The sequence below is a fragment of the Bombyx mandarina genome, chromosome 13 (assembly GCF_030267445.1).
Source record: "Bombyx mandarina strain Sakado chromosome 13, ASM3026744v2".
In the NCBI taxonomy this organism is placed as follows: domain Eukaryota; kingdom Metazoa; phylum Arthropoda; class Insecta; order Lepidoptera; family Bombycidae; genus Bombyx; species Bombyx mandarina.
The window spans coordinates 12,943,912-12,962,230 of record NC_143220.1 but is presented as its reverse complement, the minus strand read 5'-3'; the positions used below and the strand labels follow the sequence as shown (position 1 = coordinate 12,962,230).

The window sequence follows — 18,319 nt, the reverse complement described above, 5'->3', positions numbered from 1 at the left end:
TCAGTGGGCTGTGTCTATGGGTTAGTTAATCGTAATCGGCGAATTCGACGGGGACGGTGACTGGTGCTTGAGCGGCCTAAAAGCACCTAGAGTGAACCCGGGGGATCCAACAAGATATCCGGATAAGATGCTTGACCACGAAAACCTAAAGTATTCGTAACGTCGGTAATTTGTAAAGACAATACCAAAATTCTGTGGACTACATCTTACGTACAAAAGAGAAGCATTCATAAAAAAAACCTAACATATCCAAACCTAGTCCTTCAAATAACATCAATAACGGTGAAAGACCAATAATGAAGGTAGCGCATTCGTTAATGCGTACAACGTTTTCAGAGGGCCCGATTCAGTAGTTTTTTATCGTAGAGCCGAGATAAATGTCCGGTTAGCGGGGGTCCAACGTTGATTTATACTGTGCGTCCGTCAGCCAAGGAATTACAGAGGCCTCGATGTAAATCACGTGGCCGCCCTGGATCAATACAGGCTAATGCTTTCTCAATGAATAAAACTGCTCTATTCATATCAACTACTAGCCGTACTCGCCCGCTTCGCTGGACATTTAAAATTAACATTATTATTTATTGTCATTATTATTAGGGACTCCAACACTCATATAAATATTAGCCTATTTATTAAGTACATGTATTTTCTACATGGATACCAAGTTTCGAGTCAATCGGATGCATGGCTCAGTAGTTATAACGGAACATCGGCAAAAACCACTGTAGATTTATATATTAGTATAGACGAGTATGTCGCGTTATAAAAAGAATTGTACTTTTTTTTTAATCACTAATAATAATTTATCTTCGACCATTTATAAAAAGAGCACACTAAAGTATACATTATTGATAAATACATACGAAGTATCTGACTAGCGACCTTCATTTTCGAATTAGCCTGCTCGTAAAACACTAGTACTCTTGCAAATACACGACACATTAACATGCATTAGTAACCAGTAATGGAAGTTATTGTACATTAATAACACAAGCCAAATTCAATCGAATTTAAAGATAACAAAACAAATGTATATGCGACAAATAGCAAAACCTAATTTAGGTCAAGACCACACTGTAAACACACCCATAAACGTTGTAAATTGCGTTCCACGAAATACCACGCTTAGTAAATTACATCAGAGCCTAATTAAAAATTTCCCGGTAAACCCGAGCACCTTAATAATTAGAACGAGAGCTTAAAAGATTAAAACAATAAGTGAGTACATAAAAAACAACAAGTGAAAAGGTACATCGTTATAATAACAGTGATGTTTATTACTGGGGATGTTGAAAGTTTTTATATGAAAAAGTTGACGATCTCAAAACACGTGCAGATGGATTAAAAAGGGTGAGTCCTATAGCGGCTCTAGGCTGTGACCCTTGTTTATGTCAAATTATACAGATTAATCCCGAATAAATATAATTAAAGTTGTGACATTTCATTCTGTTTAATTCATTTTTTATTTTTTTAAGCATGACGTAGCGCTTGGCAAGCTTTACGAGAACCACATAAATATACGGCTCATCTTACGGTAAAGGAGAGAACAAAGCAGGATTCTGATACTAGCCCGTACTGGTCCACAAGACGTACTTGTACAGAAATTGGGAGAAAAAGAGTGTATTAAGTAAAAATATAAGGAGAGGAAACTACTGTTACTAACATAATATGTTAAATCAGTATACCTTGTAAAAGGAGGCACATGTTGTTTCATATGATAATTGCCGTCTATTGTTACAATTATACCTATCTGTTGTTTTTTAATGTTGTGTTTTGGTGATGAAAGTATACTTTATGAATATTCCAGGGAGTTCTGACTAATAGTTGAAATGTATAATAATAATATATATAATAATTATTTATTTATTAACCTTGAAAAACATTTACACGTAACAGTTTGCTAAAAACTCTCCACACTAGGCACTGCCTGTCTCGTGGAGAGTTTTTTACAGGAGTATCTTAAAACTAGTAATAACGGTGCTGAATATACGAGAAAATCAAAATAGGTAAGCGAATATTATACATGTATATATACACACACACATATATATATATTTACATACATACACACACCCACACATACACATATATATAAAAAGAAAAGGAACAGGTGTAATGATTTTTACCATAGCACGTACCTATTAGGGTCACTTAATGCATTTCAGAAACTCCTCCGAAAAATAGTAGGACCAATAAAGCAGTTCTTTTGTTAACTTTCTTTTAACTTCTTCGTAATTTAGGTTAAGAATTTTGTATGCATAATTACAGACTTTTTTTCTTTTTTTTCGCGTAACATCAAATTAGACCCTGAACTAATAAGAAATAAACACCTTAAATATACAGTTAAGGTCCCACAAAACGTAATAATTTCGCCGAAACAAAACCAATCCATAAAAGCCGTTCGCACATGACAAGTTTTTCAAGCAAAAAGTTTAATTTAGCCCTTGAGTTATAACCAACAGCGGGTGTTGGGAGTTATTGGGCGAACACTGCAATATGGCTGACGAAAAATTACAAGTGGGAAATCTCGAGCGCCCTGCGTGCGGTGCGACCTTTATAGGGGATTACTATGTGAAAGAAAATCGAAATTAAATTCTATTTTTACATATTATTATGTAAGTAAGCCTGACAGCCATGACATAATTATCCATTATGCCGACATAAAATCGAAGATATTACGGCAACTTTTGAAATGGAATGAAAAAGAATGTTTGAATATGGAATTTGTATTTAATCATCGTCCATGTTTCATCTACGTACAATATCAATAGAATAGGATTAGATAGTAATATTACTAATCATAATAGAGACAAATTTACAACTGTCGCAACACTTGCAACACTACTGTTATATGTTACCTTTCGCCTATTTTTACTTTCCGTTTACCTATTTTTAAATTAGAAATCTTAAAAGGTACGTTTTACGTATAAACATTTTTCGGTAGTAGACCCCAGCGTCTCTCCCACCGCGGCCATCATCTCTCCTAATATAAAAAGCGTCGGCAAGAATATTTTTATTCTTTACGGAGCCTGCCGAACGACGGTTGTAAAAATTTCGTTTTTAACACATTTTGAATAAAATTAGGGGCTTTTAAACATTTTAGCTGTATACAATCATGACATTATGATTTTTTTTTAAATAGGTAATTGGGCATGCAAGGGCATCATGTGCCTTGTGGAATATTTATAAATTAATTTTTACGGGAGCCCTGATTTTAAAACTCTTAATATTATCTACGACGCGTGCGTCAAAACAAGTTACACCAATTGTGTTGAATCTTTACATGGATTCGGATACAGCAAATACCCGGTGGGCCAAGATCTTGTCTCTCCCCATCAATGGCAATAAAATACATTTACTTTTATAGATATATTAATATAAATCACGACCACATTACATGTGTACACAAAGTAAAATGGAGGTTAGAAGAAATATTTTGGTCACGTTCTTTTTTTTTTAAACCCTACCTACGCTGGTAAACTACGAGGTCATGCCACCGTAACTAGTCGAGTAGGTGAGCTCACGGGGCTAGCGATCTAAACTCACTTCAGGGGCACAATACCTTTTTAGCGCCTCGCCTTTTTTAATATATTAATCTGGCACTAAATTTAAAAAAAAAAAATTTTCCAGAAATCAATTATAAAAGAAAAAACCAGCCATTTTTTTGTTTTGCGGACCATTTGGCGCTCCTTTGTGAGGAGTGCCCGGGGTATGATGCCCCCTCTTGCCGCCCCCTCGCTACGCTACTGAACCTGGGGATCGGTCACGTCCACTGTTAGGTCGCTTCTTAGAAACTTACATAACGGTTAAAGGTAAAACAATGAAGGGTTGTCAGAACGCATTAACTTTACAATATAACTGCTGTCACCCACCTTAAAACATAAGGTCGAACACTCAATTAAATTGAAGATTTATCTACTCTACCTATGGTATCGGAGCTTGTTCACAACTAGAATTTCAGATGCTATACAACAAATATTCTTACTGGTGGTAGGACCTCTTGTGAGTCCGCGCGGGTAGGTACCACCGCCCTGCCTATTTTTGCCGTGAAGCAGTAATGCGTTTCGGTTTGAAAGGTGGGACAGCCGTTGTAACTATACTTGAGGCCATAGAACTTATATCTCAAGGTGAGTGGCGCATTTACGTTGTAGATGTCTATGAGCTCCAATAACCACTTAACACCAGGCGGGCTGTGAGCTCGTCCACACATCTAAATATTAAAAAAAAAACATAAGTTTCAATACTAAGAAATAATAGGAAGTAGTTAGGTACTTCAATTATCGAAGTAAATGTCTTGATATAACGATCGGTTGTTTGGTTAAATATAAGTATGTTGTCTAAAAAACGTGTTCTGAATTCAGGATTTTTATTCTTTCGGTTCGCTGGCGTGATTCTGTGAAGTACGACTACCTGCAGCGGTCAACATCCGGACCGGCCGGACGTCATTTCAGAAACGGAAAATCGCCAATCTCCTCTCCCCTGGGACTTTTTATTTTACACGTCCGTGCTACTGACATATGGCGCTAGATTAAGCCCAGACATTTCTTTCATACTTGTAACAAAATTGTATCTAGTACTTCGATGTAATTTAGGTATATGTAAATGAAAAAGTTTGTGAGGGAGGATGAATTGTTTGTTACTCTCTCCCGCTGAAACTACTGGATGAATTTTGATGAAACTTTGCAATGTAATGGATTTTATAACACAATAGCTTAAAGGCAGTAGTTATAATAGCCAGTAGTTATAAGAAATTGGAATTTCATTATTTATCATCCAATCGCAAACTTTTTTCATGTATTATTTCGGCCATAGATAATGAACACCTAACCATATCTTTCACTAATGTTTTTAAAATAATAGAAAAATAATAAGCAAAAGGATTCCGATTACACATATATACGTATATGAAACGTATATGAAATATTATTTACATTTTGAAAATAACTCTCCATAATCTTCTGATACCAATTTTTTATCATCTAAATACGTTGAACTATTTGTGTTTGTTTTATTAATTGTTGTATAACATACATTCTTTTCATACTTTTCAAAACAAAATTTTGTTGATTTAACGATCATAGACCACCCCAAAAAAAAACACAAAAACCAAAACCCGATTCGCGACATTACTCAAGCTAAACCGAATATTTTCCATTTAAAATCCGACGCTTGCATCGCAGTCGGCAATATGCATGATTTATCGCCGTGATATATTTATTAGTCCAATAAAATTTGTCCTTAGCTGGCTGGTTCCCACTTTCTTCATATTTCATTTGGGCTGCTTCACCTGGCACAAGAGTGTAAATTGCATAATATTGTACGCGAGCGTAATATATGGGACATTATAGCCCAGTACTTCGCTCGAATATTAAGTTCGTAACGTGCATACGCTTATTCAACGCTGTTATTTTTCCTTTCCAGCTTACATTGAGAGATGAGCAGGCCACTGATATTGTCAATATTCGTACTGTTGATGATCTCTTTTCTTAAAGTCGGTATCCAAATTATTAACTATTTTAATGTTCTATAATTTACGCAATAAAGTACCTAATCGTGCGTAGATTTTATTTCCACCTTGAAAATTGAAATCGAAGTCTCAATTGTTTTTGACGTGACAACGTCTTATAATTCGATGGAGCCGGCTGCAAGCACGAAAAACATGACTCATGCGGCGTTACCTCGCTCTGAGGCGTTACATTTAAGGCTTGAAGTGCAAGCGAGAGCGCGCAACGAGCGACAAAGAGGCACAATTGACCTCCGCGTTCGGCAGAGTTCGACATCTGTCTCTCTCCTACTTGAGTGAGCGATGCATCCGCGTGGACAGCTGCTATACAATAATACAGTTTTCGTCAAGTATGAAGTTCAGTGAAAAGTGAATGTGGTGTCAATTGTTTATAGCAACGATAATTGCGATAATTGAAAAATGAAACCATTCCATCAGTGTTTTTCTTAGAATTTCACTTAAATGTCATTGAATTATTAAATTATTTTCAAACTTTACAGATTTGATATTTAAAAAGTAAATTTTTTCTACCAAAAATTTACTTTTTAGTCCTACTACTACTACTTTTACTCAATAGCTCCAGACATAAATTGCGACTGTTAACCATTGTACTATGACACATTTTCCTATAAAAACTACCAACAAACTATTAAACTAACTTTTCATCTTTAATTCAGAACTATTTACACTTCATCAATAAGTTTAAATCTCTGATGTTGGGGCTCTGGTATAACATTGTAATATTTTTTATAGATGGTCTGGTCATAGCGCCCTTTGTACATCCTCTGGACCCAAGTGTGATCCCAGTTTGGATCAAACTTTTCACATGTGACAACTACTTTTCCAGCCTCCATTGCAAACAAAGTACCATTAACACCAAAACCAACCTGAAAGAAACATAGTTTAAGCAAGTCAAACAAAAAAAATGATTAACACAATTTTTACAGTAATTAAAATATTTAAAAAAAAGAAGAATGTACAGTAAATACAGGTCAAGCTAATAAAATAGCGTTAATAATAAAAAAATTTTCAAAGGCAGTTTTGGAAAAATTTTAACCCAAGCTGTGTATCTTTGAGATCAAGCTGTGTATCTAAAACAGAGACAAAATTGGGATTTTTTTTATCTGTGCTGCATATAAAGTAAATTTACAAGATAGATTTGCGACACTTTTACTTGCAGGTACTTTTCATAAGGGTGGTAAAACTCATTATAACGTAAAATATATTTTTATTGCTTATTACTGTTCCTAGAAAGCTCAAAAAATGAAATTTTTTAATCCACATCAAATTGAAGTTTAAAGCATGTCATTAAAAAGCTTCATCAGTTAATAATTACTGGCAAACCAACTTACATTCAATCCTGGATGAAAACGAGTGGTTCTTTGAGTAGCTAACATATGTCCCGCTTGAACAAAATGCCCATCTTGTACTTTCCACCCTCTGTGCTTTGGTTTTACTTTACAATTAGTATTCTGCGTACTACCTCCGGTTTTTTTACTGGCATTCCGGACAAATTCTACGAGAATAATGTATGTTTCAGTTTCGTTCTAAACATAACCTAAAACGTTGGGCCTATCTGATACACACCTTTTAGAAAAACACCTCTTTCTGATGTTTTGAGTAAAATGTTAAATGACATTGTTAATCGGTATGTGTTTACTATTATGTAATTATTTATGTATTTATGGTTTATTGAATTTTTTAATCAAATTTATTGGATTAAGGTTTTTGACATTGACATTTTTTATTTGTTTGATTCTTCCATTGAATATGAATAGGCAAAGGAAATATAGTCCATTCTCATATTATAATGGTCTGTCTGTTGTGTAAAAATGTATTTGGAACCACTGGCATCTACCCTAGAACTGTCAAATGTCTTTAGAAACACACTCGGACAGTTGTGAAACAAATTCTACCTCTTCTAGCTGAGCACGTGCTCGCCCAATAACCCTGGCAAAATCAACTTCACTAAACCAAACTTAGAAATAGTTTAGCTAACGAAGCTGTCAATGGAACCTTACTGGCAAAGAAAACGTAAGAGCCACTGCAAGCTTCACCGATTTTAAACCAATTAAGATGATCAAACTAATGAATACGGAAAATTTATACAAAAAAAAAGTGACTTACTATATATTATAATATAATATTTACGTACTTACTATCTTCATAGTATTTTTTATTATGAATTTTCTAATAAAAGTGAATAAAATGATGAATAATATTTAAGTACGAATAATACTTTTTTTGTGCTGTGGTACGATTGCAGCATCTTTTCACCTGGCAGCACTGCATCCAAAGTGTATTTTGAACATGGATATTGCTTTTGATTAATTTCAGAAATTATATAGAACAGAGAAGGATATATGGGCTTAGATCCCCTTGCCTTTACTAATAAGGAAAAATTGTACCAAAAAAAAATGCTTTTGGTTATTTACCTAACACTTATTTACACTTAGTTACACCTATTGTTACTTTTATTATGTTTACAGCGCATAATACATAATACAAATTTTCTTTGTGAATGAATTTTTAACAACGAAAAGTGAGAGAAATTAAAAACAAACAAAAAATGGCTTCCGATACATTAAATATAGCACGGCGAAAATTAAATGAAGTACTCGGTGAAAAGTCAACAAAGTATTTCAATCAAATGAAATTGTGGTTTCGTATGAAACTGACTAAGGAAGAATTCGACGGAGAAGCAAGGAAACTATTAAGTAACGACCAAGTACATTTCCATAACGAGTTTTTGTTAGCATTATTGAACAAAGTTGAAGGCTTAGCAGAAACTTCGATTACAATAGCCCAAGAGAAAGCTAATTCACACAACAGAAATAGTCGGAGACATAAGAGAAGCTCTAGAACCTCTGAGAAGAGTAACTTTGAACCAGTTGATATACTTGAGTATCTGCCGCCTAATTCACCACCAGGAGCTGGCAGTGACGGTGTCAAATATGCAACACAAGTAATTATTGCTTTTCCCTACCTATTTATTCTGGCTTAGTGCCTTTTTGTCATACTTCTACTTCAATCAAATTTCATTATCTTATTACTTGAACTGTATGAAATAATAAAATATTCAACAACTGGTATTGATCAAAACTATTTAAAGTGTTTTACTCTTCAAATAAAGTGTGAGGAAGCTACTATTTTGTAAAATTAAAGTGCTATTTTTAATAAATAATATCTTAATGCTGGTAAATAAGTTTTTTAAATAATTTCAGGAAATATTTCTACCTGATCATGCTCTAGTTGTGGGCAGATTCATGTTGGCCGCCTGGGAACTTGGCTTAGAAGGAGCGGATGATGATGCTGCTGACATTGTAGTGGTAGCTGTACAGAATTTCCTCAAAAATGTAATAAGTGCTGTTTTAGCACAAAGGAAAGGCTACAAAACTCATGGAAAGTACTTCATGTATGATATTGGTGGTGACATGCCGAATATGTGGCTGAGAAACTCAGCCAAACTATATGATCCGCAGAGTTGGGGAAGGGTGAATGTAGATGATGGTGTGGATTCCCTTGGTCCCAGATGTCCTCCTACAATTGATGAAATGGAACATTCAGCTGTTTTTGAAATTGCCTGCAGGTAAAAACTTTATATTATAGTTTTAAATTATCGAGTGGTATTGTTAATATACAAAACAAATCAATACCATACCATTTCCAAAAATTATATGACATGTATAAACAAAAAAAAAAAACAAAGTATAAATGATTTTAAATAAAAATAGGAAAATTACAGTGTGTGGGGCTCAGGTAGGTGGAGACATCTGTGTGCTTAGTCTAAGTTTTTTTATGTTCTCGATAGCGCAAAACTTAAATTTGTATGGAGTTGGAATGTTTGGAAAGAGCTCTCTTGCAACTGCACACAAATTTGAATAAAAAATTACAGAGAATGTTAAAAAACTCTCACTAAGCACACTACTCAGTATATCCGACTGGAAGTTTTCAGGACTATTTAAAATTTAATGTTAATAGCATTACACTATTGCAGTACTGCAGATTTGTTGAACTACAATTATTATCTAGAAATTTAGATTGATTTTATTATTTTATATTAAATTAGAATGTAATTAGCACAAATTTTAAATATCAATGAATAACAAGTTAGCAGTCTACACCTATGAAAACTAAATTATTTGAGCGTCAGAAATAATAATAAGCAAATAAACATTTTTCTTCTTTAATGTAGAGAACATTTATCATTCTAGTTTCTAAAAGTTTTCTTTTACGTCTACTGATAAAAAAATTCTAATTGAGTTCAATTTTCCTTTTTTCAGTGCCCCAAATCCAGAACCAAATGAGGACAGACTAACAATAGATGAATTCTACAATACCTTATTGACACACAGAAATATAATTGCATGTCATTCAATCTATGCAATCAATATGGAGAGGTTATCGGTCATGTTAAATCATCCTAGTTATTAGCAAAAATTTATGTAGTAACTTAATGGATGTTGCATAATACTTAAGTTTAATAACACATTTTTATTAGCTTGACACAGAATGGTCGAAGACAACTTTTTTTTTTCTACCTAGGCTGATAGCCTTGAGAGGCTATTTCAGCTTCACCCTAACGTATGGGTGAGCTCACGGGGCTCAGAACGGGAGTGTTGCTAACACTGGCCCTAGCAAGAGCAGTGCTTTGCAGAATCTACCACCGGATCGGAAACGCAACCCACTGAGTAGATCCGGCGAAAAACTCAGTGGGCTGTGTCAATGGGTTAATTCACTCGTCGAGCCCTTCGTCGCAGGCGACGGGTTCGACGAAGACGGTGACCGGTGCTTGTGGTGCCTAAAAGCACTGTTAATGGATTGGGAGGATCTGTAATGACGTGTTTAGGGCGACGTCGACTGTTTACATTCGGTCTACAGGATCGGGTATGTAATTCCCGTCGGCCACGACAAGAGAGTTTTCATGTCGTGCCGCCTTTTCGAAGTGGCGCAATGATGCTGACTGTATACAACCTTCTCACTGGTGCATGTGTATTATTGTTATTGTCTCTCTAGTGTACGCTTTACTAGTTTAAATAATATCAAAAATTCATTCAAATTTCAAGCGGAAGAGATCTCATAAAAATGTTGAGACTTATATTTGACTTTAATTGCACCGCTTGTAAGGTACGTTTTATTTAACGAAGATCGAATGTGTTAAATTATATCTTTTTTCATTACTTTTATTTGGTAGATAGTACTAAATGTTGTTGGATGGTTACCTGAGACCATTACAACATTAATATCGCTACCAAGATTGAGAAAACAGGTCTCAATTATGGAGTATACACATGAAAATATGCTATATCTGTGCATGTACCAGTTATATCTGTAATTTTAAGAGAGTCATTATGTAGACTATGATTTATACATGTCATATGGTAATAAAATCTTGTATTATTATAGCATCTAGTTGTCTTTATTATCAGCCTAATATATTGCTAAAGTCACGACATGCAACTTAATGTAACTAAAAGATGTATTGGTAGGTCGGTTAGTTCTTTCGTCGTCTATTTTATGTACATACTAGCGACCCGCCCTCGCTTCGCTTCGGAAACACTAAATTTTATTATTGATAGCTGAGTCCCGCGATGTTACGTGCTGTTATTCTCGAACCGCGGGTGAAGCCGCGGGGCGAAGCTAGTCTAAAAAAGTAGCCTAAGTTACTACTTATATCATCAGCTACCTATCAGTGAAAGTCTCGTCAAAATCGGTCCAACCGTTACAGAGATTAGCCGGAACAAACTGACAGACAGACAAAAATTGTAAAAAATTCTATTTTGGTGTGTGTACCGTATATATTATGTTCATATGCATGCAGTAAAAAGCGTTAATTTCAATATTACAAACATACACTCCAATTTTATTTATATGTATAGATGAGAACGGTCAATTCGTTCCTTTGTCGTCTGGTTCGTGTACGTCTTTTGTCGTGGAAGTCAAAAAAAGTACCACCTGCCGGTAGTTACGTCCGCCCCACTGAAGTATAGATGGTCTGCCCTCGTTCCATTTTTCTCTTTATTTTTTAATTCTTGTCAAGTGTCTGTCTTAGTCTGTGTCTAGTCGTTGTAAGTCTTATGTCCTGTCAAAGAGGTTGCCCGCCACGGCATGTATGTTTTCAATTTATTTATTAAAACGTTAACAACAACAAACAGTATTAAATATTTATTTAAGAAAAAGAAAATCCAAATAACAAAGCAAGCAAAAGTACAATGTTATGAACAAAAAAATATATTTATGGCATTTAATTGCGAATTAATATAATGTCAACTGTATTAGCTTACTACAAATTAAATTAAATTTAATTAAAGCTGTCCTCAAATAAAGTGCCAAGGCTCAAAATAGCTTATTTTAGCTCATTAATTTAAAATTTATGTTGTAAGGGTTTTTTGATTGCTTAGTAAAAGAATAATTAATAAGTACCATTTTTATTTATTTCAATGTTATATATTGTATAATTTATTTAAAGTACATGCAAAACATTGTTCAATCTAATTAATAATATCGCATTTTAATAACTTCTATTGGATTTAAATTCAGATTAACACTTATGAACGATCTTAACAGTAAACTATAATATAATATATTTATAGTAATATTTATTTTATTTATAGTAATATTTACTCTTCCACACACCTGCATCATAATCTATCGCCAACTTTTTCTTTATGGTTGCAAAAGTCTAAGAGGTCGTGAAGCGTCACGAACTATATTAGGTTTTCGTGACAATACGATAATGATATGGATTTATTTATTTATTTATTTGTTATTTGTAGTCTTTGATATTCCTTGTAGTAGGTGTGGGAGAATTCATATTCCGCCTTGATCTTTTTTTATTGCATTAGCTCGATGCACGGCTACATATTCGAGAAACTACTACGTTGACTGTGAAGAACTTGCTTCAGACGGAGGTACGATTCTGACTTCCGGAACATCAACATCGCCTCTCCTCGCCGAGTGGCCCTGTAGGGGTTCCAACTCGTGGGCCGGCTCAGGCGTCGGTCGCGGCGTGCTGCCCAAAAACTCGCGTCTCTTCCAGGCGAGAAATCCGATTAATGCGATTATCACTATGCACACTATTGTGATACCAGCTGCGGCTGCGAACGACATGGTGTAAATTCCTGTGTAAGCGAACAAACAAATAATATTATACTCACTTTACTAAAAATCCGTAAACACGAAAGTGCTTGTGATGAATAATCTGATATTAGTTACATTCTTGATCTGAATAAACTCGTCCCGGAAACACTACGAGATAAGTTCAAATATGCTGAGACTTTAAAAATGACTGACTCCAATCTGAAATCGAACCTGGGTTCCGTGGGAGCATAGTCACGCACTGATCACGCAGGAGCCAGTCACCGTCGACGTCCTAGACACGTCCTTACGGATTCATCAGATCCAATAACCTTTGCAGCAGACTCCTTTAGCTCTAACACTAAGAGTAGGGATTCCGGTAACCATACTCTTCGAACTCGACAAAGAGGTCGACGTAACCTAAACATCAGCCCGCTGAGTTTCTCGCCGGATCTTCTCAGCGGGTCGCGATTCCGATCTGGTAGTAGATTCATTCACGAAGCAGCTGCCCTTGAGTTGTTAGGTCTCCTTCGGAGGCGCTCGGGCAGCTGTTAGCAAATCCCATCCCTTCTGGCTGAACCTTTGTTCGCCCACCGGTTCTGGCCACTGGAGAGGCCTCCGGGCCACCAGTTATATCTCAAACATAAATAAATAATAGTTATTATAAATTTACTTTCTATTTTTTAGTTGTATTTTCTATAAAAGCGTATTTTGTTAGTTTTTTTAAACTATTATTTATTTATCATTTTGTAGTTGCATTTCAATTTTGTCAATTTTTTGTTTGCAATTTTTTTTTTTAATATTGAATTGTCATCAGTCCTTAATAAGTATATAAAATTTCAAGTTAATCCGACGTTCTGAAGGGGGTCAAAATCATGTTCCAAGATTCCGTTACATACTAACATACATACGTCTGAAGCTAATAAAAGCGTATTAAAAAGGGTAACGCGGCCAATTAGCATTACTACTTGAAGATAAAAATCATTACGATTATTTTTTACCTTTTACTTTTAAATTTATAGTATCAGTGTGTTCGTTTCCATCGTCGAGTCCAGCACCGCACGTCCACGTACCGTAATCGTCGTATTTCACATTGCTTATAGTTACGGCACAGTCTCCGCGATCCAAACTCATGTTCGTTGGAAAGTAGAATCTACCTAAGATGGCGCTGAAAGAATTGCAGTTTTTATGTTTACGTTCGGTATTTAAAGTATTTAATGATAATGTTACTCTGTGCGCTGTGATGGGTAGGCATGATCACGGCCCTCCTGATATTAAGTAGTTACCGGATTCTACAGTGAGACACACTAGCCTATGGGTAAAATTACACTGAGACCTTAGAACTCGTATTTAAAAGTAGGTGGTGGAATTTACGTTGTAGATGTCTATGGGCTCCGGTAAGCACTTCACACCAGGTGGGTCGTGAGCTCATCCGTTTTACTGGTAGTAGGACCTCTTGTGAGTCCGTACGGGTATAACCACCACCCCGCCTATTTCTGCCCTAAGGCAGTAATGCGTTTCGGTTTGAAGGGCCGGAGGCAACCGTTGTAAATATGAGACCCTAGAATTCAAATCTCAAGGTAGGTGGCGTATTTACGTTGTAGATGTCTATGGAATCCGGTAACCACTTAACACCAGGTGGGCCGAAAGCTCGTCCATTCAACTAAGCAATAAAAATAAAAGTTTTAAAAAAAAAAAGGATAATTTATAACAAAAAGAAATATCCAACAAAAATACAAAATATGTTATTATCAAAGCTAATGATGATCATTCGAACAAAATGATCGAGGACCTAGGAAATTTTTAACTGCATAGTTAAAAAAAATACGCCACTAGTTTCGCAAAAACACTTATAATACATAGTTGTTTTTTTGAGCTATTGAGGGTTCAAGTAGAAGGAGCTAGAACAGACTGCCCAAGACCGATGTAAATGGAAGGATTTGATCGAGCCCTACACCCCAGCAGAGGGTAATAGGAAAGAATGATGATGAGGGTTCAAGTTGCTTTAATGATTTCTGAAGTTCAGTAGGTGGCACTAAAATAAGAAAAACAAGCGATTCAAGTTGCTTTAATGATTACTGAAGTTCAGTAGGTGGCACTAAAATAAGAAAAACAGAGTCGCTACTCACTTATCGGGCGTCACATCTTCGGCTATGTTAAACGGTCTCCCCTTGGGAGGTTCGAAGCGACAGTAGCTAAGCGGCGTCAGTCGTTTTGTTGTTAGACAAACCAACGAGACAGATTTCGCGTGAAGAACCGTAACGTTCTTCCATAAAGCGGTCACTTCGTTGACGACCCTTAATTCGATTGTTTTTATTATTTCGACGCCCATTTCGTGACCGCCGCTGTGACAGCGCCATTCTCCGTCATCTTCTGGTGTCACTGTGATGTTTTTGAAGCAGTGACCGGCGCTTAGCGTTGTTCCTGAAAATCTTTTATTTCATTTAGACTTATTTTAAACTAGCTGACCCGGCAAACGTTGTTTTGCCATACATAAGATTTCTAGGGAATTTATAGTGTAGAAAAAAAAACTTATTGTAAGGATGTGGTAAATGAGTGAAAGAGGCATGCAGCGCTGTGAACAATGAGGGAATATAAAATAACAAAACCTCATTCAACCACATAATGCCTCATTATAACCAAAAAAAATTGTCCAAAAAATAAAAAATAAATGTTAAGAGTGGACAACCCTTATCACTTAGGGGTATGAAAAATAGATAGTAGCCGATTATCAGACCTACTGAACATACATATAAATTATCACAAAAATCGTTCGAACCGTTTCAGAGGAGTATGGTAACTAACATTGTGGCACGAGAATTTTATATATAAGATAACGCGCATGGGAAAATATTGAGTAGTTAAATATGTAATAAGGTTTACATAATTAAGGTCATTTTAAGGTGGACAGACCAGCTTAAAAAACCACTTGGTTTAATGGTTAGCAGTAATCATATAATTTATAACATGACATGCCATTCAACCAACTTTAGCATTGAAATTGAAGTCTTAATTTAGGTGGAACAGTGAAATCTCATTAATCGAGATTAAAACACTAATCTAATCTAATAGCGGTAGGCAGCGGCTTCGCTCTGCCCCTGGAATTACTGAAGTCCATGGGCGACGGTAACCACTCACCATCAGGTGGGCCGTATCCTCGTCTGCCTACAAGAGCAATAACAAAAAAAAATATCTAATCAATGTTTCATAGCACTGTCTACTCTTAAGTCCCCTCCACGATATTTCCTAACCGCTATCACATATCCTTCCAACAAGTTTGAAACTATCCTCAGTGGTGGGTAGCAGCTTTGTTGTGTCACTAGTTTTGCTCATGTTCATTAGCTAACCCTCAGGTGGGCCGTATGTTCGACCAATATACATGCAAATATAACAACATTATTTATTAAAATAATATTTGATGTCCTTTTTTTATTGCTTAGATGGGTGGACGAGCTCACAAGCCACCTGGTGTTAAATGGTTACTGGTGCCCATGGACATCTACAACGTAAATGCCGCCCACCCACCTTGAGATATGAGTTCTAAGGTCTCAGTCAAGTTTAAGTATATTGATACCTCCATTATATTATTGAATCGTGCATTATAAATAATATTTGTAATCACAAAATAACAAATTTAAATTAATATGCAATATTTTGCTGGATTTGTTTTGTAGATAATATTGGTCTACTACATACGAGTATCGTTTCCCAGACGGGTGCACGAATCCACAATACGCCATCGGCACATCCGTCTTGCATTCTATGTTAACATTTTCATTTTCAGTCGCAAATATTGTCTCGACACCGTCGGTTTCCAAGTCTATAAAATGTCTGTAGCCTGCAGAAATTTAACATCATACACCTCTTTGTTTATTTAAAAAAGAACTAATTAGAATTAATCAATCGATACATACCTTGAATTGACGCTGGAAAATTAAATAATATATAGAAACTTAACAGCACTATACAAATCGGCTTACTCATTTTCAAACAGAAATTAACGAGTGAACCAGCCCGTTACTAAAATTTGACTAACTACCCTCTTACATCTCATCTCATTGATAAATAAGTCAAAGGGTCGTTTTTTTTTTGTTTGAACTATCGATATCAATAATTTTAGAATTCTTACAAAACTTATGGCACCTTTTATCATTAACAACTTCTAATTTATTACTTTTTGTTATCTTTAATACACAATTCTATTTCGTGTCATATGTTCAGTCGCACTTATGTACATATTTACATTATTATTATAATGACTGGTAATGTGTGAAGGTTATGGTATAATGTGGCTATAACAATTGTAATTACCTACTTATATCGGCACACGAGCTCTGGTGCTTATCGATTATAAAACCCTAAGGCATGAAATCGTTGTTTATTCTACCCTATAATTGCAGCAGTCGTCGTGGCCTAAAGGATAAGACGTCCAGTACATTCGTGTTGAGCGATGCACCGGTATTCGAATCCCGCAGGCGGGTACCAATTTTTCTAATGAAATACGTACTTGACAAATGTTCACGATTGACTTCCACGGTGAAGAAATAACTTCGTGGAATAAAAATCAAACCCGCAATATTAGTATTTGCGTCATTACTGGATCTCTTGTGAGTCCGCACGGGTAAGTACCTACCACAACCTTGCCTATTTCTACCGTGAAGCAGTAATGCGTTCCGATTTGAAGGGCGGGGTAGCCGTTGTAACTATACTGAGAACTTAGAACTTATATCTCAAGGTGGGTGGCGCATTTACGTTGTAGATGTCTATGGGCTCCAGTAACCAGTTAACACCAGGTGGGTTGTGAGCTCGTCCAAACATATAAGCAATAAATAAAAAATAGCTATTCTAGCAGACCAAAGTATTGTTTCGAAATAGGCAGGTTGTTAAAATCAGCGGGAAGTAGTAAGTAGGTTAGTATCCAATTGAGAGAGGCGAAATCGCATACCCAAAATCCCATAATACCTTTAAACAAAACAATATTCGGTTTCAGCACAAGCGGTCGCGTTTTGAAACAAATTTCCTAGTTCTGTCAACAGGAAACACTCACGAATTAAATCCAAAAAAAAATTTAGCGTTTATATTGAATTTCAGCACATCTAAACTAAAGTGTAGTTTCTGAATAATTGAGTGATTTGATACGGTAAGTCTATGAACACGCTAATTGAACACGTTATTTCTAATAGCTTACACCTCTCGGTTAAGCAGATAAGCGCGTAGCTCAGAAAAATGCTGGATATTTATAGTTTGAACAGTACTTTATAAAATGAACGCAAGTAAAATTTTCTGGTCGGAAATTACTGGTCTGGCACTACCAGCCTCTCTTCCGCAAAGCAGTCGTGCGTTCCTATTTAGAAAACGGGATAGCCGCTCAGTTTCTCGTCGGATCTTCTCAGTGGGTCGCGAATCCGATCCGATGGTAGATTTTACGAAGCAGCCCTCTTGCTAGGGGTAGTGTTAGCAAATTCTTTCAGGTTGAGCCCGTGAGCTTACCTACCTGTACGGGTGTTGCTAGAATAGCCTCGTAAGCTACCAGCGAATAGGTAGGAAAATAAAAAAATGGGATTACCATTATGCATACTGTTCACACATAGCAATGTCTCTGATACCGACTTAAAACACGGAGGGCGCAAACTCGTTCGCTTGAATGAAAGAAGCGTTCTAAGTCATATACTTACATATGTGGGAATGGTAAATAGTTTCTACTACAATGAAAGGTTTTCCGTGTCCACCTTGAAAAGG

The 18,319-nt window shown here is 35.9% G+C and overlaps 3 protein-coding genes across 4 annotated transcripts; 1 reads left to right on the top strand and 2 right to left on the bottom strand.

Moving 5' to 3' along the window:
- Positions 1-2,710: 2,710 nt before the first annotated feature.
- Positions 2,711-7,268, bottom strand: mRpL27 (mitochondrial ribosomal protein L27). The gene is made up of 3 exons (XM_028172741.2): positions 7,091-7,268; positions 6,856-7,019; positions 2,711-6,390 (listed from the first exon to the last, which is right to left on the bottom strand). The coding sequence occupies exons 1-3, from the start codon at positions 7,140-7,142 to the stop codon at positions 6,187-6,189; spliced, it is 420 nt and encodes a 139-aa protein (XP_028028542.1). The 5' UTR covers positions 7,143-7,268; the 3' UTR covers positions 2,711-6,186.
- Positions 7,269-7,789: 521 nt separating this feature from the next.
- LOC114241755 (transcriptional adapter 1-2) lies at positions 7,790-10,911 on the top strand. The gene is made up of 3 exons (XM_028172711.2): positions 7,790-8,468; positions 8,728-9,092; positions 9,787-10,911. The coding sequence occupies exons 1-3, from the start codon at positions 8,073-8,075 to the stop codon at positions 9,935-9,937; spliced, it is 912 nt and encodes a 303-aa protein (XP_028028512.1). The 5' UTR covers positions 7,790-8,072; the 3' UTR covers positions 9,938-10,911.
- A 1,338-nt stretch (positions 10,912-12,249) lies between these two features.
- Positions 12,250-16,704, bottom strand: LOC114241776 (uncharacterized). Of its 2 annotated transcripts, none has more exons than XM_028172739.2 (5): positions 16,495-16,704; positions 16,277-16,418; positions 14,710-15,012; positions 13,582-13,748; positions 12,250-12,624 (listed from the first exon to the last, which is right to left on the bottom strand). In XM_028172739.2, exons 1-5 carry the CDS (start codon positions 16,562-16,564, stop codon positions 12,380-12,382), a joined length of 927 nt encoding a protein of 308 aa, XP_028028540.2. In that variant the 5' UTR covers positions 16,565-16,704; the 3' UTR covers positions 12,250-12,379. The 2 variants fall into 2 exon arrangements, with proteins under 2 accessions (XP_028028540.2, XP_089588457.1); XM_089732331.1 differs by having other exon boundaries at positions 14,710-15,004; positions 16,495-16,626.
- Positions 16,705-18,319: the final 1,615 nt, after the last annotated feature.

Excerpts from the sequence above, each read along its gene's own strand:
- mRpL27 (XM_028172741.2), bottom strand. The coding sequence starts at position 7,142 with ATGTCATTTAACATTTTACTCAAAACATCAGAAAGAGGTGTTTTTCTA. Across the intron at positions 7,020-7,090 it reads AAGAGGTGTTTTTCTAAAAG|AATTTGTCCGGAATGCCAGT; the intron begins GTGTGTATCAGA and ends TTATTCTCGTAG. Across the intron at positions 6,391-6,855 it reads GTTTTCATCCAGGATTGAAT|GTTGGTTTTGGTGTTAATGG; the intron begins GTAAGTTGGTTT and ends TGTTTCTTTCAG.
- LOC114241755 (XM_028172711.2), top strand. The coding sequence starts at position 8,073 with ATGGCTTCCGATACATTAAATATAGCACGGCGAAAATTAAATGAAGTA. Across the intron at positions 8,469-8,727 it reads GTGTCAAATATGCAACACAA|GAAATATTTCTACCTGATCA; the intron begins GTAATTATTGCT and ends AAATAATTTCAG. Across the intron at positions 9,093-9,786 it reads GTTTTTGAAATTGCCTGCAG|TGCCCCAAATCCAGAACCAA; the intron begins GTAAAAACTTTA and ends TCCTTTTTTCAG.
- LOC114241776 (XM_028172739.2), bottom strand. The coding sequence starts at position 16,564 with ATGAGTAAGCCGATTTGTATAGTGCTGTTAAGTTTCTATATATTATTT. Across the intron at positions 13,749-14,709 it reads GAAGATGTGACGCCCGATAA|CGCCATCTTAGGTAGATTCT; the intron begins GTGAGTAGCGAC and ends CAATTCTTTCAG. Across the intron at positions 12,625-13,581 it reads TATAAATTTAAAAGTAAAAG|GAATTTACACCATGTCGTTC; the intron begins GTAAAAAATAAT and ends TCGCTTACACAG.